This window comes from Bombina bombina, chromosome 7 (assembly GCF_027579735.1).
Source record: "Bombina bombina isolate aBomBom1 chromosome 7, aBomBom1.pri, whole genome shotgun sequence".
NCBI classification, from domain to species: domain Eukaryota; kingdom Metazoa; phylum Chordata; class Amphibia; order Anura; family Bombinatoridae; genus Bombina; species Bombina bombina.
In genome coordinates this window covers 183460705-183483029 of record NC_069505.1, presented here as the reverse complement: position 1 = coordinate 183483029, position 22325 = coordinate 183460705, and the positions used below count along the sequence as shown (strand labels likewise).

Here is a 22325-nt window from a genome sequence, read left to right as displayed (position 1 = left end):
ACAAAAGACTGTTCCATGATGATTTTGGAGATCACTCTTGGAAGGAGAACTAGAGGCGGGAAGATGTAAGCAGGATGATAACACCAAGGAAGTGTCAGTGCATCCACTGCTTCCGCCTGAACATCCCTGGACCTGGACAGGTATCTGGGAAGTTTCTTGTTTAGATGAGAGGCCATGAGATCTATCTCTGGAAGACCCCACATCTGAACAATCTGAGAAAACACATCTGGATGGAGAGACCACTCCCCTGGATGTAAAGTCTGGCGGCTGAGATAATCCGCCTCCCAATTGTCTAAACCTGGGATATGCACCGCAGAGATTAGACAGCAGCTGGATTCCGCCCAAGCAAGTATCCGAGATACTTCTTTCATAGCTTGGGGACTGTGAGTCCCTCCCTGATGATTGACATAAGCCACAGTTGTGATATTGTCTGCCTGAAAACAAATGAACGGTTCTCTCTTTAGCAGAGGCCAAGACTGAAGAGCCCTGAGAATTGAGTTCTAAAATATTTATTGGTAAATTATTATGTTGCTGGTCATTTGAAATTTCATCAGCTAAATGAGAGGTTTTAAAAGACCTTTTACGTTTATTAGAAGGTGGAAATGCAGACAAAGCCTTCAGAATAGAATCAGATACAAATTCTTTAAAATTTACAGGTATATAATGTACATTAGAAGTTGAAGGAACTGCAACTGGCAATGTACTATTACTGATGTGATGGAAACACTATCTGCATGTAAAAGTTTATCATGACAACTATTACAAATGACATTTGGTGGAATAATTTCTACACTTTTACAACAAATGCACTTAGCTTTGGTAGAACCGATGTCAGGCAGCAATGTTCCAGCAGAAACTTCTGAGGCAGGATCAGATTGGGACATCTTGCACAATGTAAGAGAAAAACAACATACAAAGCAAAATTATCTATTTCCTTATATGACAGTTTCAGGAATGGGAAAAAATGCAAAAGCATAGGCCTCTGATAGAGAAAAAAGCAAGAGGCAAACATCAATGGGGTATTAAAATAATGCAAAAACGTAACGTAAACTTTTTTGGCGCCAAAAATAACCGGAAATGACACACTCCTGTCACTAATGACGCCGCCGTGTGAAAGGTCTGGGTGTCACGTATGACGCCGGAAAAGACGAAGTTGCGTCATAAACGTCTTTTTCCGCGCCAAAAAAAAATTTGCGCCAAGAATGACGCAATAAAGTTTAGCATTTGACGCACCCGCGGGCCTAATACCCGCAATAGCAAGAAAGTAGTCAATTGAAAAAAAGACTAAACCCCAGGTAAGAAATAAATTTCTTAAAATGTTTAAATTCCCCAAATATGAAACTGACAGTCTGCTGAAGGAAATACATGAACCTGACTCATGGCAAATATAAGTACAATACATATATTTGGAACTTTATATAAATGCATAAAGTGCCAAACCATAGCTGAGGTGTCTTAAGTAATAAAAAACATACTTACCAAAAGACACCCATCCACATATAGCAGATTGCCAAACCAGTACTAAAACAGTTATCATTAGAGGTAATGGTAAATTGAGAGTATATCGTCGATCTGAAAAGGGAGGTAGGAGATGAATCTCTACAACCGATAACAGAGAACCCATGAAAAAGACTCTCGTTAGAGAAATCATCGTATTCAATAGGTGATACTCTCCACGTCCCTCTGACATTTGCTGTACTCTGAGAGGAATCGGGCTTCAACAATGCTGAGAAGCGTATATAAACGTAGAAATCTTAGCACAAACTTACTTCACCACCTCCATTGGAGGCAAAGTTTGTAAAACTGAATTGTGGGTGTGGTGAGGGGTGTATTTATAGGCATTTTGAGGTTTGGGAAAATTTGCCCCTCCTGGTAGGATTGTATATCCCATATGTCACTAGCTCATGGACTCTTGTCAATTACATGAAAGAAATTAACTCTACAAGCTCCCTACATGCTCCCTAATTTGCAAATAAAGCACTCTGTTTTTATACAGACCCGGTTTCATTGCTATTTTATACTGTTGTTTACATGCTCATTTCTCTTGCTGGATTCAAAACATTTTTCCTTATTTGGACCATCATCTGTTCATTTGGGTTCGAATCTGACTGTACAAACATTATTGCTTGGGGAAAGTATTCACAGCTGTTTGCACCTCTCCACTGGTGTTCCGGCTTCCCAAACGATTTACAGCTGACGCAAGCTACACCTGTCTTCACTAATCCATAGGTTTCCCGGGTGACTGCTGGTTCTGAATGTCAGCCTGCCTGCACGCACCTTGTTGGTTCAAGGTGCCACTCCACTTGTGAGTATATTTCCTATACTTTATTTCTCAGTTGTTGTTAACTGATTCACACTATGTTGGCACCCGTTGTTGCTTTTGTATCCTCACAGATTTATTGATCCATCACACCGTGGACACAAGCGGAGCAAGCCTTTGTGTTATGAACTATTGATTGCCACCATATCCTTTTACTTTGAATTGGACTGGCTTTTGTTTGTTCTCACTCTTTTTTTAGGACTTGGACTTTATAATTATATTGGACACTGGGAGTTTCATTCCTATATTTATATATTGTTAAATTGTACACCTGCTTTGGTATATGCTTATGATATTTTAAAGCAATATTTTATCTTTGCACCTCTCCACTGGTGTTCCGGCTTCCCAAACGATTTACAGCTGACGCAAGCTACACCTGTCTTCACTAATCCATAGGTTTCCCGGGTGACTGCTGGTTCTGAATGTCAGCCTGCCTGCACGCACCTTGTTGGTTCAAGGTGCCACTCCACTTGTGAGTATATTTCCTATACTTTATTTCTCAGTTGTTGTTAACTGATTCACACTATGTTGGCGCCTGTTGTTGCTTTTGTATCCTCACAGATTTATTGATCCATCACACCGTGGACACAAGCGGAGCAAGCCTTTGTGTTATGAACTATTGATTGCCACCATATCCTTTTACTTTGAATTGGACTGGCTTTTGTTTGTTCTCACTCTTTTTTTAGGACTTGGACTTTATAATTATATTGGACACTGGGAGTTTCATTCCTATATTTATATATTGTTAAATTGTACACCTGCTTTGGTATATGCTTATGATATTTTAAAGCAATATTTTATCTTGCCTTGAACACATTACAGTGGTTAGAATTACCACACACTGAAACAAATTGCCATTTCGTTTTTCATCCAATTTCTTTTCTTTGTTTGCACAACATCCTTTATCCAAGCAGACACACCACGATTCTTACACTTTCACTTTTTTTTTCATTAGCGCGTCCCCTCAGTTTTTTCTTTTACAGAAATCACATTAGTATCCCTAATTAACCCCTTCACTGCTGGGCATAAAACATGTGTGGTGCGCAGTGGCATTTAGCAGCCTTCTAATTACCAAAAAGCAACGCCAAAGCCATATAAGTCTGCTATTTCTGAACAAAGGGGATCCCAGAGAAGCATTTACAACCATGTATGCCATAATTGCATAAGTTGTTTGTAAATAATTTCTGTGAGAAACCTAAAGTTTGTAAAAAAAAAGTGAACAATTTTTTTTTATTTGATCGCATTTGGCGGTGAAATAGTGGCATGAAATATACCAATATGGGCCTAGATCAATACTTTGGGATGTCTTCTAAAAAAATATAGACATGTCAAGGGATATTCAGGTATTCCTGACAGATATCAGGGTTCCAATGTAACTAGCGCTCATTTTGAAAAAAAGTGGTTTTGAAATAGCAAAGTGCTTCTTGTATTTATTTCCCTATAACTTGCAAAAAAAGCAAAGAACATGTTAACATTGGGTATTTCTAAACTCAGGACAAAAATTAGAAACTATTTAGCATGGTTGTTTTTTGGTGGTTGTAGATGTGTAACAGATTTTGGGGGTCAAAGTTAGAAAAAGTGTGTTTTTTTCCATTTTTTCCTCATATTTTTTATGTTAGGTGATTTATGCCCTTTATGGATTAAAACCAGACTCTGCATCAACTATGTAATTTTCCATGGGAGTTTTGTCATGGATCCCCCTCCGGCATGCCACAGTCCATCTGTTAGTCCCCTTGAAACAACTTTTCCATCACTATTGTGGCCAGAAAGAGTCCCTGTGTGTTTTAAAATTCACCTGCCTATTGAAGTCTATGGCTGTTCGCCAGGTTCGCCCGTTCGCGAACTTTTGCGGAAGTTCGCGTTCGCCATTCGCGAACCCAAATTTTTATGTTCGCGACATCACTACTTATGACTTTTGTGTGCAATATATTTTTTTGAAGAATTTTTATTTGATGTTTTGCAAAACAGTTAACCAGAGCTCTGAGGGCGCGGTAATCATTCTAGTGTAAATCGCAATTGCGCTCAAGCGATCATGTTTACTTTCAGCTCAAAATACCAGCGGTAAACCCGATGAGCGCAAACACCCACGATAAAACCCATATCACTCGCACACAAGCGTTAGTGCTCCACTTGTAATCTGGCCCAATATTGGTAAATGAAATACACCATTACGTTACCTTCCCATGGGCTTCCTGGAGCTGTTTTTCGGACGCAGCCTTCTTGGTATTGGCGTCTCGCACCATCTTGTGCGCCTCCTGTAGTGACAAACCCCAGAGTTAGTTGCACATCTGGTTTCCCTGTCTCTATGACAACATCCCCTGAGCAGTGGCAAATCTGGGGGTTTCCTGTTTCTATAGCTAGACTACACAGCTGCATTAAAGGGGTATAAAACAGCTTGTGATTAAAAAACCTTTATGTGGCTGGCAACAAGTTACCATGACAGCTGAGTGTGTTTAATTTAAGAGTACAGTAACACTTGGCTTGCTGCAATTGTTTTCCAATTCCTAGACTACCCGACCATTTGCTTTATTAGAAAAGCTGGAGTAGAGATGTCTAGCCACTGCCATTATGTTAGCAAAACTCTTTCAGTATCTTACCTTATTACTTTTGCCGAGGCCAATTAGCAACAGATTGGCTTATAAAGTCCAAATTTTGAATTCTCAAAACTGAAAAAACCCACAATTTTCAGAGTCAAAAGGGATATGAAACCCAAAATTGTCCTTCTGTAATTCAGACAGAACATACAATAAAAAGGTTTCTATTTTATTATCGAATTTGCTTCTTTCCCATGTTATTCCTTGTTGAAGAGATACCTAGGTAGCATCTGGAGAACTACATGACAGGAAATGGTGCCACCATCTAGTGCTCTTGCAAATGGGCAAACTGCTGCCATCTAGGGGCCAATTTATCAAGCTCCGTATGGAGCTTGAAGGGCCGTGTTTCTGGCGAGTCTTCAGACTCGCCAGAAACACCAGTTATGAAGAAGCGGTCTAAAGACCGCTGCTCCATAACCTGTCCGCCTGCTCTGAGGAGGCAGACAGAGATTGCGTTAAATCAACCCGATCAAATACGATCGGGCTGATTGACACCCCCTGCTAGCGGCCGATTGGGCGCAAATCTGCAGGGGGCGACGTTGCACCAGCAGTTCACAAGAGCTGCTGGTGCAATGCTGAATGCGGAGAGCGTATTGCTCTCCGCATTCAGCGATGTCTGTCAGACCTGATCCGCTGATTGGATCATGTTGGACAGACATTTGTTAAATAGGCCCCATAGTATTCTAAACATGTGTACTCTCCTGAGCTTATGTCCCTGCTTTTTAACAAACGATACCATGAGAACAATTTTTTTTTGATAATAGAAGTAAATTATAAAGTTGTTTAAAATTGCTGCTCTGAATCATGAAAGAAAAATAGTGGGTTTCACATCCCTTTAAAATAACATGAAAATGGCAGAAAATAAAATATGGATGTGTAATAATGATTAAAGGGACACTAAAGCCAAATTATTTCTTCTGTGATTCAGATAGAGCATGCAATTTTAAGCAACTTTCTAATTTACTCCTATTATCAAAATTTCTTCATTCTCTTGGTATGTTTATTTGAAAAGCAAGAATGTAAGTTTAGATGCCGGCCCATTTTTGGTGAACCTGGGTTGTCCTTGCTGATTGGACAGCACCAATAAAAAATTGCTGTCCATGGTTCTGAACCAACAATTTGCTGGCTCCTTAGCATAGATTCCTTCTTTTTCAAATAAAGATAGCAAGAGAACGAAGAAAAATTGATAATAGAAGTAAATTAGAAAGTTGCTTAAAAATGCATGCTCTATCTGAATCATGAAAGAAAACATTTGGGTACAGTGTCCCTTTAAACATTTTATATTACAATCTCAAGGTGTTTTATATCAATTTAAAGAAACATTCCCCTAATAAAAAGGCTATACTGTACAGAAATTAAATACAATAAGATATTACTTACACAAAACGATTTTGGAAGTAACATAAAGTGCCTGTTTGTCCACAACTCATATTTATAGACATATTGGTTGGTAATGGCAACTCCTGCTGCTCTCTATACTTTATTTCTTTAAAGGGACATGAAAACCATATTTTTTCTTTCAGGATTCAGTCAGAGTATGTGATTTTTAATTACTTTCCAATTTACTTCTATTATCAAATTGTATTAATTCTCTTGGTATCCTTTGTTGAAGGAGCAGCAATGCAAGCCAGCTGTACACATCAGGTGAGCCAATTACAAGAGGCATACACGTGCAGCCACCAATCAGAAGGTAGCTCCTAGCCTTGCATTGCTGCTCCTGAGCCTACCTAGATATGATTTTCAGCTAAGGATACTAAGAGAACAAAGCAAATTTAATAACAAAAGTAAACTGTAAAGTCTTATAAAGTTGTATGCTCTTTCTGAATCATGAAAGAAAGATGTTGGGTTTTATATCCCTTTAACTCAGCATTTAATTCCCCATAAATGATTTAATTATGCACAACGAAACAACTTTTGCAGCAAACTCTAATTATTTACTTTACCTGTGTCTCCTCTAATTTATGTCTGAAAATTGTAATTTTTCCTGTGGTGCCAGAGAACTTAATACACTGACCCTGCTACATGCTGCACAGTGGTTGCTTGATATGTGCTAAAGCTGATTTACATCTGTCGCACAGAAAATTAGATAAATATACCCAGGAATCTTAATGAAGGGGTGTGTCCCATGACTGCAAAACAAAGCAAATTACCATCCTTTAACAGTCTAAACCCATCAAAATGGACAACCTAATGTTACAGCACCAGGAACTCTCCCCCATTTATACAGTTAAGCCCAGAGATATTTTATCTATGCCAGCTACCTGCTACTAATGCACAGGGGACAAGGGGGTGACATTGCCCTAAGGGAGACAGAAGCACAAGGGGAATCTGCAGACACTACACTGACTGCGGCTTATCATACCTCAAACAGACTGGCCGTCAGCTCCTCCAATTCCTGCTCCAGCTGCTCTCTGACTTTAGACAATCGCTCACATTCCTCATCTCGCAGCTTCAGCTCCTGAAGACAGAACAGGGGTATCACAAAGCAATAGATTATTGTGTAACCTAACACGGTGCTTTATTTCTGTTCATTAAAGGGATAGAAAGGTCAAAATTGAAACGTGCACGGTGCATTAAAAATGACTTATTCTCAGTGGCATACTCGCATATGCTATGAAGGCCTGTGCACCAATATTTAAGTTCCGAGAACTGGCAGTGCTGTGCATTGTGCCTGTAAAGACTTAATTTGTGTCATACAAAGCCACTGCTGACTCTCTGAGAAGGCGAGGTGTCGGTGCACAAGGCACACACAGCATATGTGCGTATGCCACTAAAAAAAAAAAAAATAATAACTTTTACTAGAAGCATTTTTGTTAATGGTTTTATTTAAAATTGAATGGCACATTTCTATATTTCTACATTTCTATCCCTTTAATGAACAATTAGTTTACTAAAGCACATGGAAGTCAAAATAAAAGTTTAATAATTCAGAGACAGCATAAAATGTTTAAAAACCTTTCCAAATATCTTCTATTAGCAAATACACCATGTTCTCTGTCTCCTTTGTTGAAACGCAGCACCTTTTTATGAGAGCATACCGAGGTAGGCTAAGGAGCGTGCATGTGTCTTTAGTACTTTATGTATAACATTGCTACAATTATTGTTTCAGACTCTGCCATATATTGAGGTTCTTCAGCTCCTGATCCATGAGTGATCGCAATCCAAGTGTTACCACAATTCCCATTCAGATTAAATCCAAGCAGATCACGTTAAAATTGCACATACAATGCATGTACATCAATGGTGATCATAATCCTCCCAACCATAGGGTTTGCACTTTATTCTAGAAACAATATGGACGTATCAAATTCAACACACAAGGGATGTTGGTAAAGTGCAAAAATAGCCTTTTCAACATATTTGTGTGTATTCCAAGCAGGGTGGATAAAACAAATTATTTAAAAAAAAAAAAAAAAAAAAAATCAGACTTTTTTTTTTTTATTTAAGTAGTTTTTTTTAAAAAATAAAAAGCCTTTTGAGGAGAAATCTATCTAAAGATGGGGCTTTCTATTTAAGATACATTATAGTACAAAGGTTATTCATTAATAAATAAGGATTCGTTTTTCATTTGTATCTGGCCTCGTCTTCACAGCAAAATTGTTCTAAAATAAACCTGCAAACATTTTAGAAAAAGACGTTTATATCATTAATAATTAGGGGCCTATTTATTAATGTGCGAGTGGACATGATCCGATATAGCGGATCATGTCCGCCGCACATCGATAAATGCCGACAGCATACGCTGTCGGCATTTATCATTGCACCAGCAGTTCTTGTGAACTGCTGGCGCAACGCTGCCCCCTGCAGGGGGTGTCAATCAACCCCAATCGTATTGGATCGGGTTGATTTTAGGCTATGTCTGTCCGCTCGCCATAAACACGGGGCTTCAGGCTCCATACGGAGCTTGATAAATATGCCCCTTAATCTGCAAATCTGTATGTACACAGAATCAAGCTTTACCACTAAAAAGCTATGTTTCAAGAAGTTTAACTTATAAGATTGTTTAGTGTGGAACAGCTCCTCACAAGGAGGAGGGGGGAGGCAGTAAAAATGAAAGTGAAACCTCTTGATCAGAATTCTCCACAGGTCTTATAAAATATTTGTGTATTGGTTGATCATATTGTTCACTCCCTTGAGGAGAAAACTTATATTGGCAGCAAGCTGTAAAAGAGAGCCAGTTTGGGAATATTCTAACAAAGTTCTCTACCTATTAGTGGGTGAGGCATGTGTACAAAATGCAAACAGTGCAACAAAGAAATGCCAGGCCCGGATGAGACAACAACATGTGCTGTGATGAAGTAGACAAAAGAAAGAGATCCTCAGGTTGGTAAATATTTTGATTTCATGATATTTCTTTAAGGGACACTGAACCCAAATTTTTTCTTTTGTGATTCAGATAGAGCATGACATTTTAAGCAACTTTCTCATTTACTCCTATTATCAAATTTTCTTCATTCTCTTGGTATCTTTATTTGAACTGCAAGAATGTAAGTTTAGATGCCGGCCCATTTTTGGTGAACAACCTGGGTTGTTCTTGCTGATTGGTGGATAAATTCATCCACCAATAAAAAACTGCTGTCCAGAGTTCTAAACCAAAAAAAAAAGCTTAGATGCCTTTTTTTAAATATAGATAGCAAGAGAACGTAGAAATATTGATAATAGGAGTAAATTAGAAAGTTGCTTAAAATTGCATGTTCTATCTGAATCATGAAAGAAAAAAATTGGGTTCAGTGTCCCTTTAAAGACTGCCTTGAGGTATTGTCATGTTTGAGCAAACATATATTTGTTATTGTAAGCGCATTTGCTTCTGTCATTTGTTTAAGGCAGTGATCTCAAAGTACCGGCCCTGAGGCCCTCAAGATAGTTTAATCTAACCCTCTCTTGTTTATTCTGTAAGATATTAATTTGACCCCATCAATTTTTTTAGGGTTCTCAGAGGTGTAGTAACAAGTTGATGTTCTATATAGACACTTACAAGATAAATGTAAAGACAAGCATGCATAGTCCAGTGTAGACTCCAGTGTAGTACATTATGTACTGCTTAATGTCACTTTTTATTCAGTTCCAGAATAATCACTTCACTTCACACTCACAAGATAAAAATACACAGTGTATGTGGACTACAACTCCCACCATGCACTACTACTTGGGTAAATGCCACTTCCAGTTACTAGAATATCCAGTTCCAGAGCACTCACTTTGTGCAAGTCGCCCCCATAGGATAAGAACATTTAGCCAGTGCCCTACCCCCCCCCCCCCCCCCCACCTAAAAATGAGCTTGATCTCCCTGGTTCAGGGGAATCCATCATCAACTTAATTTTTAATTCTGGAAACTATGCACCTTTGAGATCTTCATCTTCCTGTTCTGCATTTTCAGAGCTATCTGGCCAGGATAGAGTTTCGGTGACATTATATAGACGTACACACAATATATCACCTACAAGAAAGAGAGCATCTGATCATCCAGGCACCACCATATATATATAAGTTTGTGATAAAAACTAGCAGATTAGAAAAAGTTAATTGATGAAAAAATTATTGTTTGTTTATGCAACAAACTCTTATTATCTGCTTATAAAGGCACATTAATAAGATCAGTCATGGAGACCAGGATACAATCCCCCTAGCTGAGCAGATGTTGCAGGGAAACTACTGTATAAGGTGTATGATAGAGACATTGACCAATGTGCAACAATTTTAGAGGGTAAAATTGTTATGCTAAGTCTTGATGGGTGAAATAAAGTCCACAATGATCCTATTGTATGTGCTTGTGTAGCAACAGAAGAAGGGAAGATCTTCCTAGCAGAAACAATTAATACGTCAGGAAGTGAACACACAGTAGAAGTAGTAGCAACAAAAGCTATAATAGAATGTGAACAAAAATTCTAGTGTGCAGTTTGGTCACAGACAATGCTGCTAATGAAACTTAGAAGAGCATGAAGAGAATACAAAGCTAATAACATATGGTTGCAGAAGTGCTCATTTTAAGCCCCTCCAAGCCAATGACTTCAGTGTTCCATTGTTATTGAAATAATTCTGTAATAATCATTTTGCAGCAGCTCTTATAAGATTGGGTGGAACCAGCTAACGCTCCCATAATATGGAACTATGTGGTAAACTGTTTTGAGCAGTATATCAAGAACTGGCCTATTCTGATTACAGTTTGTGAACAAAATCCAGATAAAATAGATGGCATTGTCACAGCCAAAATCCTCAACATTGGGCTGAAAAGAAAATATGCTGAGCATCCTAAAACCCATGTCAAAATACAGAAAATAGCTGTTTTATTGCTGATGCTGTTGAAATTTTGAAAGAACTGAGTTATTATTATTATTATTATTATCATTTATTTGTATAGCGCCGCCAAATTCCGTAGCGCTGGGAGTTAGAATTCAAAAACAAACACAGGTTTATCCTCAACTGTAAATACTAGGGTCACTTGCAATACCAATCATAACATTTATTTAATTACATGTAAATTGTGTTTGTTCCAATATGTAGGGGGGATGACTAGAGCCTTAAAAATAAAATCATGGAGCACTTATTGGCAATAGAAGACCCTGATTCTAGGACCCTCCTAGCCAAACATTTCCATCAGTATGCACAAGGCTTAATCTATTTTTCCTTCATGGGGATAGAACACATTGCTTACCACCTCGTAGGATGTGATAGAACTGAGCATTTTTTTTAGCTGGGAGGTCTTCTGGATATTTACTTTGAAGACTCATCACCCTGTTAGCATTAAGCAAAGATATGATGTGGATTTGTTTTTTTTTTTTGAGGATGTGCTTTTATCTAGTTTTGGTTTTGTTGTTGGTTTATTTTCCCCTTTATATGTGATCAAGTAAGCATTGAAGGATTTATACATTTTGACATTACAGGGGCCGACTTATAGAGAGGTGTTTTTTTTTGCTCCACATCATATCTTTTCTAATAATTATGGGATTTTAAAATAAAATAATTTTTCCACAATCCTCATCTTTTGTATATATGTATCAAAAGATAATTTTGTAATTATTCAAGTTTTATTTTTTCATGTATATAATGTTATAGATGAGTTACTGGGACTATTGTAATAGCTTACTCTAAAAGGTTAAGGAACGAGGTAAACCTTATATACTATTTATCAACCTAATGCTGATTGGTTGAATGCTAAACCTTTTTCCTTTATAAATTAGCCTTTGATGTTAGTCAGTATCTCTGAGAGAGTGTGCCTGGTGACACAGGAAACGCGTCAGATCTTTCTTGTTGATATGACATGAGAATAAATACATGTATATACTTTGAGGCCTATTTAACAAATGTCTGTCGGACCTGATCCGACAGTGCGGATCAGGTCCGACAGACATCGCTGAATGCGGACAGCAATACGCTCTCCATATTCAGCATTGCACCATCAGCTCACAAGAGCTGCTGGTGCAACGCCGCCCCCTGCAGACTCGCGGCCAATCAGCCGCCAGCAGGGGGTGTCAATCAACCCGATCGTACTCGATCGGGCTGAATTCCAGCTATTCCTGTCCGCCTCATCAGAGCAGGCGGACAGGGTTATGGAGCAGCGGTCTTTGTCTAAAATAAATCATTTTTACCTGCACTTAAAGGAATAGTCTAGTCAAAATTTAACTTTCATGATTCAGATATGAGCTGGTTCATTTTTGTTTCAACACCTGGGCTGCGCTTTCTGATTGAGGGCTACATTTAGCTACCCAGGTGCTGAACCAAAAAATCAAATAAAGATACTAAGAGAATGAAGAAAATTGATAATATGAGTAAATTGGAAAGTTGCTTAAAATTGCATGCTCTATCTGAATCATGAAAGAAAAAAAAACTGGGTTTCATATCTCTTTAAAATAGAGGGCACTAAAAAGAAATGTTGAAAATATGCTGAGCATACTAAAACCCATTTCTGAAGCTTTAAACAAAATACAGGAAAATAGCTCTTTTCTTGCCGATGCTGTTGAAATTTGGAAAGAACGGAGTGAGAATTTGAAAACAGAACTAGCCAATACACGGTGTCCAGCTCATTGTGTTGCAAATATGGTTTGACTCTGGTACTGGATATTAAAGGGATATTGTGAACTAGATTTTTCTTTGCATAAATGTTTTGTAGATGATCCATCTATTTAGCCCATCTGGGAGTGTTTTTGTAACAATGTATAGTTTTGTTTAATTTAAATAACATTGTGCTGATTTTCTTCTAACCAAGCCCCTCAGTGTCAGATGTATACACACATTTACATAAACAGAAGCAAGCAGGAGTCTGTAATCTGTCTTTTGTTTCATATGCATGGAAGGGGGGGGGGGGGTCTGCTCTCCCTGTTTTCTCAGCCCCTTTCACTGAGTGTCTCAGCCTAGCCTCATCAACAGTGCTAAACTGGAAGCTTCTAAGTAAGTTTTTAAAAGGTTTTATACTAGATTTTTAGATCAGTATCTGCATAATCTTCTTTATAGTAGTGTCTATTACATGCAGTTATATGACAATTGGTGTACACTGTCCCTTTAACAATAAGTGCTGATAAAGAGGAGTTAGCTGGGTATCCAGCAATCATCCACCTGTAATGCCATCTATGATTAACTTCAAAGCTTAGTCTAGAAAGTTTGCTGATGATGTGTTAAAGTCTCACCAGTGATCTGGGGGAAGTCCATTAAGCACTTGGATTTGAAGACTGTTATTAATGGTTTGACTTTTAACAGCAGTAGCTTCTTCTGCTTGCGTAGAAAGATTATTCTCTTACTTTGGACTCATTAATTCTAAATTGAGAAATCATTTGGGACCTGCTAAAGCAGGAAAGCTTGTTTTTCTCTTCCAGATTATGAACAAACAAGAAAATAAAGATGAGTGAGCTGCAGAGCACAATATTTTAAAGTGACAGTCAAGTCCCAAAAAACTTTCATGATTTAAATAGGGCATGTAATTTTAAACAACTTTCCAATTTACTTTTATCACCAATTTTGCTTTGTTCTCTTGGTATTCTTAGTTGAAAGCTAAACCTAGGAGGTTCATATGCTAATTTCTAAGCCCTTGAAGGCCGCTTCTAATCTGAAAGCATTTTGACAGTTTTTCACCACTAGAGAGTGTTAGTTCATGTGTTTCATATAGATAACATTGAGCTCACGCACGTGAAGCTCCTAGGAGTGAGCACTGATTGGCTAAAATGCAAGTCTGTCAAAATAACTGAAATAAGGGGGCAATTGTATTGTTATAACTGTGTTGGTTATGCAAAACTGGGTAATGGGTAATAAAGGGATTATCTACCTTTTTAAACAACAAAAATTCTGGTGTTGACTGTCCCTTTAAGTTTTTCATGAGGGCCTGGATGATGGAGTCATTCTAAGTTGTTCTTTGTTGTTTTTTTATATTTTTACAGATATTGGGCTAGATTACAAGTGGAGTGCTAAATTATCGTACACCTGCAAATGGCAAATTTGCCCGTTTGCGGGCGCACAATAGTTAAGCAGCCATTACAAGTGGCTGGTTATTGCTATTGTGAGCTTGCGGTAGTAATTAGCGCTTATAAAATTAACTATAGAATTTTATAGATGTGCCCCAAATGGCCCCCAAATAATGTGTAGTGTATTTTATTATTTAATTATTTTTTTTATTTGAGGATATACATGAACATATATAGGCAAACAATCAGACAATTACGTTACAAATGTCCAAGTTACAAGGTGAGCCAAGTGTATACTAGAAAACAAATAAAATCCTCTTTTTAGTCCCTTAAAAAACAGGTCAGACCACTCGTGGGTCCTTATTGGTCGTTTGGCATCACTGTATAGGGATATTAAAAGGTTAAGTCCTAGAGGGACTAGGAAATACTCAATACTACAAAGGTAACAGTTAATTATCAAAGAGGTGTATACAATAACAGAATAAACATCCAAACTGTATTGTGACTTAGGGTATATTTTGAAACATGCATATACACTTCTATATATATATGGAGAAAACGCTTATTAAATCATATATAGTTGGCGATAGTAATGTAATTAAGGTGTAAGAAGCTGTATAGATATAGGTACAGAATAGATAGTCGTCTCCTCCAATAATGTTATGACAAGCTTATTCTGGGTCCAGGGAATCTGTTGTTAATTATCCAAGGTATACTCATCACTAGGAGACATTAATCTCTAACCTCTACTATGTAATGGCTCTAAGGAGTCTTGGTGTATAGAGTCAGCTTCCCCCGCGGCTTCGGCCGTCAGCCCAGAGGGGATAGACCAGACTTATCGTTAAATTTATGTACCATCTTAGACATAGAGTATAGGGCAGATAACCGGACACCTGTCGTGTAGATGGTTATGGTCTGTTCACTATTCTTATTAAATTTAAGCAAAAGTTGTAAGCGCTAGAATGGTGGGAGTGGAAGACTGTACCTTCTGTTTACTCAGAAACATAACTCCAACTGTGATATGATGTTAACATATATACATTACAAGTGATTAGTGATGAATACAATAGAGAAACAAAGCAAAATATGACTAACCAGTCTTAGGTGCATTATCAACATTAAAGCATAGCTATATTAACATAAACAGAATGCTTAAAGGGACAGTCTAGTCCAAAATGAACTTTCATGATTCAGATAGGGCATGTAATTTTAAACAATTTTCCAATTTACTTTTATCACCAATTTTGCTTTGTTCTCTTGGTATTCTTAGTTGAAAGCTTAACCTAGGAGGTTCAAATGCAAATTTCTTAGACCTTGAAGGCCACCTCTTTTCAGAATGCATTTTAACAGTTTTTCACCACTAGAGGGTGTTAGTTCACGTGTTTCATATAGATAACACTGTGCTCATCCACGTGAAGTTATCTGGGAGCAGGCACTGATTGGCTAAACTGCAAGTCTGTCAAAAGAACTGAAATAAAGGGGCAGTTTGCAGAGGCTTAGAAAGAAGATAATCACAGAGGTTAAAAGTATATTAATATAACTGTGTTGGTTATGCAAAACTGGGGAATGGGTAATAAAGGGATTATCTATCTATTAAAACAATAACAATTCTGGTGTAGACTGTCCCTTTAATCCCCAATGCTCCAAGAAGCTAACTCGCCATTCAGATCATTTTCATTTGCTGCCATCAGAGCTGTGATACATGTTGGCAGGCTGAAAAGTTCAGAAGCCGTATAGTGTGTATTTATATAGCATGTAAACCACTACCAATTAGAGTTTAGAGCTATTAAAGTCCATATAAAGAAGTCACCAACTCTGACAAACTACCATATGCAATGAGCATAAACGTGTATGTTTTCATTAGGACAGCAGTAATCCGGCAGCGATATTAACACAAGGATTAGTTAACAGGGTGTAAAGCCCCCCCGGATCAAAAAACAGTTTCATTTTAACAACAGCTCGAATGCTAGATCTTGTACTTGTAAGTCTCAGGGGCCATATATAAATTCCAACTTTGAGCTGTACATAGTATTTCAACTTATTTTGATGCAGATCCGAACTTAATGACAGGTCAGTACTTAAGGATTTGGCCCTGTCGGGTGAGCCACATAGCAGTGATGGTATCAGGATGACTTCCAGATTCATAGATGGTTTAGCCAGCTTGTGAGTTGCGTTTGTAGTCATTTCAGCAGCCAGCGCGTCTGCTTCATAAATATCAGATATTACTTTCCTATAGCTGGCTTCAGAATTGGATGTGAAAACATTCCCATCTGGACTGCATCGGGTTGGTGTCCTCTCTCTCCATGGTCGAGCATCTAAGGGTATGTTAGGCGGTGGGTGCCGGGGCCCCAGGGCACCACCGTTGACATCTCGTTTGCTGACAGAAGAAATCCAGAGGGCTTCAGTAAGTGAAGTAGAGGTATGGTGGTAAAACGCTGAGCGTAGAGATTCTGTAAAGGACTCTTGGAAGTTAGCAAGAAGGTTATCTATGTCTTTCAATAGGATAATAGTATCCATAATGGTCAAATATAGTGTTACTGTAGATCTGTAGGTATTGAGCATGGAAGTATCTCTGTACTTCGTGACCCAGGTAACTGGGGGAGGGGGGAATTGTGTGCGGCAGCCTTAACCATGTGGAGTTGCACTAGATATAGCATATAGGCCTGAGTAATGGTTTCGTGTGGTGCTCCTAAAGAGCATAGGCCAGGGTCGTAATCAGTCTTTCCACTCTCGCAGACTGTTCGTGATGCAAACAAGTCTCCAACTTTCTAATGTGCAGATTATACTACACTAGGCTTAATATTTTAGAGGAAGTATCTATGGAAACTATATTATAGTCGAGAGCTTCATTGAGATGTGTCCTGCCGCTTCAGGAATCGGCTCCGCCCCTCCTAATTTATTTAATTTTTTAATAAAATAAGTGCACTAGGCAGTATTTTTAAAGTTGGTGGGAGTGGGGTGTTAGAAAAAAAACGGCACTGAAAAGTGCCTTTACATTGCGGTCAATGGTAACTGTGTATTTCCAGTAAATATATATGTATATGCTTATATACATAAATATTTATGTGTTAATATGTGTATATAATCATAATGACACATAAATATATAACTGCTAGATTTGGAGTTTTGTCGGTAAAAACTTGCGGGGCTAACGCTCCTTTTTTTTCCAGCGCTCCCTTAAGCCAACGCTGGTATTACGAGTTTTCTGAATGGCTGCGTTAGCCTCAGAAAAGTGAGCGTTGAGCCAAATTTAGCTCTACTTCAACCCTCAATACCAGCGTTGCTTACGGTAGCGGTAAGATGGAAAAACGTGCTCATGCACGATTTCCCCATAGGATACAATGGGGCTGAGCTGGCTGAAAAAAAACCTAACACCTGCAAAAAAGTAGCGTTCAGCTCCTAACGCAGCCCCATTGTTTCCTATGGGGAAATACTTTCTAAGTCTACACCTAACACCCTAACATGAACCTCGAGTCTAAACACCCCTAACCTTACACTTATTAACACCTAATCTGCTGCCCCCGCTATCGCTGACACCTGCATTATATTATTAACACCTAATCTGCCGCTCCGGACACCGCCGCCACCTTCATTATAGCTATGAACCCCTAATCTGCTGTCCCTAACATCGCAGACACCTATATTATATTTATTAACCCCTAATCTGTCCCCCCCAACGTCGCCGCCACCTACCTACACTTATTAACCCCTAATCTGCCGACCGGACATTGCCACCACTATAATAAATGCATTAACCCCTAAACCGCCGTACTCCCGCCTCGCAAACACTATAATAAATTTTATTAACCCCTAATCTGCCCTCCCTAACATCGCCGCCACCTAACTACAATTATTAACCCCTAATCTGCCGCCCCCAACGTCGCCGCTACTATAATAAAGTTATTAACCCCTAAACCTAAGTCTAACCCTAACACGTAAGTTAAATATAATTTAAATAAATCAAAATAAATTTACTATAATTAAATATAATTAAAACTAAATACTTACCTATAAAATAAACCCTAATATAGCTACAATATAACTAATAATTACATTATAGCTATTTTATGATTTATATTTATTTTACAGGCAACTTTGTATTTATTTTAACTAGGTACAATAGCTATTAAATAGTTATTAACTATTTAATAGCTACCTAGTTAAAATAATTACAAAATTACCTGTAAAATAAATCCTAACCTAAGTTACAATTACACCTAACAATACACTATCAATAAATTAATTAAATAAATTACCTACAATTATCTAAACTAAAATACAATTAAATAAACTAAACTATAGTACAAAAAACCCAACTAAATTTCAAAAAATAAAAAAATATTACAAGAATTTTAATCTAATTACACCTAATCTAAGCCCCCTAATAAAATAAAAAAGCCCCCCAAAATAATAAAATTCCCTACCCTATACTAAATTACAAAAGTAATCAGCTCTTTTACCAGCCCTTAAAAGGGCTTTTTGCGGGGCATTGCCCCAAAGTAATCAGCTCTTTTACCTGTAAAAAAAAAAATATAAGACCCCCCCAACATTACAACCCACCACCCACACACCCCTACTCTAAAACCCACCCCATTGAAGATCACCCTACCTTGAGCCGTGTTCACCCAGCCGGGCACCACTGGTCATCCGATCCATCCAGAAGTCTTCATCCGATGGGGCAGAAGAGGACATCCGGACCAGGAGAAGGCTTCATCCAAGCGGCATCTTCTATCGTCATCCATCTGGCGCGGAGCGGGTCCATCTTCAAGACATCCGACGCGGAGCATCCTCTTCTTTCCACGGCCGACGACTGAATGATTGGATCAGTCAATAGAATGCGAGGTCAATTCTATTGGCTGATCCAATCAGCCAATCGGATTAAACTTCAATCCGATTGGCTGATAGCATCAACCAATCAGATTTTTCCTACCTTAATTCCGATTGTCTGATAGAATTAGTTTTAAATAGGATTCATTTATTTAATTATAGTAATTATATTTCATTTTATTTAAATTATATTTAACTTAGGGGGGTGTTAGGGTTAGACTTAGGTTTAGGGGTTAATAACTTTATTATAGTAGCGGCGACGTTGGGGGCAGCAGATTAGGGGTTAATAATTGTAGGTAGGTGGCAGCAATGTTAGGGAGGGCAGATTAGGGGGTTAATAAAATTTATTATAGTGTTTGCGAGTCGGGAGTGCGGCGGTTTAGGGGTTAATACATTTATTATAGTGGCGGCGATGTCCGGTCGGCAGATTAGGGGTTAATAAGTGTAGGTAGGTGGCGGCGACATTGGGGGGGACAGATTAGGGGTTAATAAATATAATATAGGTGTCGGCGATGTTAGGGACAGCAGATTAGGGGTTCATAGCTATAATGTAGGTGGCGGCGGTGTCCAGTCGACAGATTAGGGGTAAAATAATTTTATTATAGGGTTTGCGATGTGGGGGGCCTCGGTTTAGGGGTTCATAGGTAGTTTATGGGTGTTGGTGTACTTTGTAGCACTGTAGTTAAGAGCTTTATGTTCCGGCGTTAGCCCATAAAACTTAGCTACTGACTTTTTTTATGCGGTAGGAGTCTTGGAGGTAGAGGCTGTACCGCTCACTTCTTCCAAGACTCGTAATACCAGCGTTAGGCAAATCCCATTAAAAAGATAGGATACGCAATTGACGTAAAGGGATTTGCGGTAGCCTCGAGTCGCAGAAAAAAAGGGAGCGGTACACCTGTACCTGCCAAACTCGTAATACCAGCGGGCGTTAAAAAGCAGCGTTAGGACCCCTTAACGCTGCTTTTTAAGGCTAACGCAGAACTCTAAATCTAGGTGTAAGTAAATAATCATATACATACACTCACCAGCCACTTTATTAGGTAAACCTTGCTAGTACCGGGTGGGACCCCCTTTTGCCTTCAGAACTGCCTTAATTCTTTGTGGCATAGATTCAACAAGGTGTTGGAAACATTCCTCAGAGATTTTGGTCCATATTGACATGATAGCATCACGTAGTTGCTGCAGATTTGTCGGCTGCACATCAATGATGCAAATCTCCTGTTCCACCACATCCCAAAGGTGCTCTATTGGATTGAGATCTGGTGACTTTGGAGGCTATTGGAGTACAGAGAACTCATTTTCATGTTCAAGAAACTGGTTTGAGATGATTTGAGCTTTGTGACATGGTGCATTATCCTGTTGGAAGTAGCCATTAGAAGATGGGTACTCAGACCAGACAACATTTTTCCAATCTTCTTTTGTCCAATTTTGGTGAGGCTGTGTGAATTGTAGCTTTAGTTTCCTGTTCTTAGCTGACAAGATTGGCGCCCAGTGTGGTCTTCTGCTGCTGTAGCCCATCTGCTTCAAGTTTCGACGTGTTGTGCGTTTAGAGATGTTATTCTGCATACCTTGGTTGTAACGAGTGGTTATTTGAGTTACTGTTGCCTTTCTATCATCTCGAACCAGTCTACCCATTCTCCTCTGACATCAACAAGGCATTTTCGTCCACTCAAAAGTAGCTCACTGGATATTTTCTCTTTTTCAGACCATTCTCTGTAAACCCTAGAGATGGTTGTGCGTGAAAATCCCAGTAGATCAGCAGTTTTTGAAATACTCAGAACAGCCTGTCTGACACCAACAACACCAACAACCATGTCACGTTCAAAGTCACTTAAATCCTGTTTCTTCCCCATTCTGATGCTCGGTTTGAACTTCAGCAAGTCATCTTCATGCCTAAATGCATTGAGTTGCTGCCATGTGATTGGCTGATTAGCAATTTGTGTTACCAAGCAATTGAACAGGTGTACCTAATAAAGTGGCCAGTGAGTGTATATATTTATATTTTCTTCCATTGCAGCGCTACTTAGTACTTACCCCCTTTTCTTCGCTAGGTTCTCATGCCGCCTCTGACAGCATCAGAACGAGGCTCCCATAGGAGCCTATGGAAGTGCGCTCTCGTGAGCGTAATGCTTCCCAGTAGTGCGGACGCGAGGTCGCATTCGCATTGCTGAAAACATTGTGCTCTGGTATTACTCAGTGGAGTGCAAATATCACTTTCATGAAAGCGATATTTAGCGCTACACTTGTAATATGGCCCATTTTGTTTAACCTCATGATCCACTTGAGTTAAACATGGATGTTTAGGCAAACACAAGAATACATATGCTATATACTGTCATTGTTTTGGTTAAATAAAACTATTTAATTTGATGTTATTAAAGGTAATGATTATTTTTCTCCTTCCTATAAAGTACAGCAGAAATTAATGATTAACCCATTAAATGTGAGATAGTTCACCTCACAATAATTAATTATGTATTTCTAATGCTATAACCAAATCAGTCATTTTCTTTATCTGGTTGTAATCAGCAAGATTATAACAACCAGCAAGAATTAATCTTTGTGTAGAAAACCATTATTTAAATCTGACACTGATTTAAAGGGACATGAAACCCACATTTTTTCTTTCATGATTCAAATAGAACATACAATTTTAAGCAACTTTCCAATTTACTTCTATTTTCTAATTTGCTTAATTCTCTTGATATTCTTTGTGGTTTCCTATGTACAGCCACCAATCAACAGCTCCTGAGCCTACCTATGTATGCTTTTCAACAAAGGATACCAAGAGAATGGAAAAAAAAAATAATAGAAGTAAATTGGAAAGTTGTTTAAATGTGGGTTTCATGTCATCGTGATTTAAATTCAATTTGGAATAATTCTATTATCAGGCACATGCAATACATAATGAAACAGTCACAGAGACAGTGAGGGATAAAGAGAGAGGGATAACAAGATCAATATTTGGTCTAGATTCATTAAACTTATATTTAGCACTATTGTATAGTCCCTCGGTACACATGTATATGTACAGTATTTAATATATAGATATGTGATATCCTGTACAGCAAACAAGATCTAAAGGAAACACGAGAAATAGGAAATCACAACCGCAACACCAAGAAATGGCGTTTAGCAAAACAAGCTATTACAACCTCTCTTTATTTATTTAATCTCTGGGACTGTACAGTTCAG

The 22325-nt window shown here is 38.4% G+C and overlaps 1 protein-coding gene across 2 annotated transcripts in view; it reads right to left on the bottom strand.

Moving 5' to 3' along the window:
• The window catches only part of RAB3IL1 (RAB3A interacting protein like 1), a 156461-nt gene that overhangs the window by 102530 nt on the left and 31606 nt on the right, over positions 1-22325 (bottom strand). For both annotated transcript variants that reach the window (XM_053720463.1, XM_053720464.1), the window contains exons 3-4: positions 7277-7372; positions 4498-4575 (exon numbers count right to left, since the gene is read on the bottom strand). In XM_053720463.1, the coding sequence (XP_053576438.1) occupies positions 4498-4575; positions 7277-7372 (174 nt within the window). The remainder of the gene's footprint in view (positions 1-4497; positions 4576-7276; positions 7373-22325) is intronic.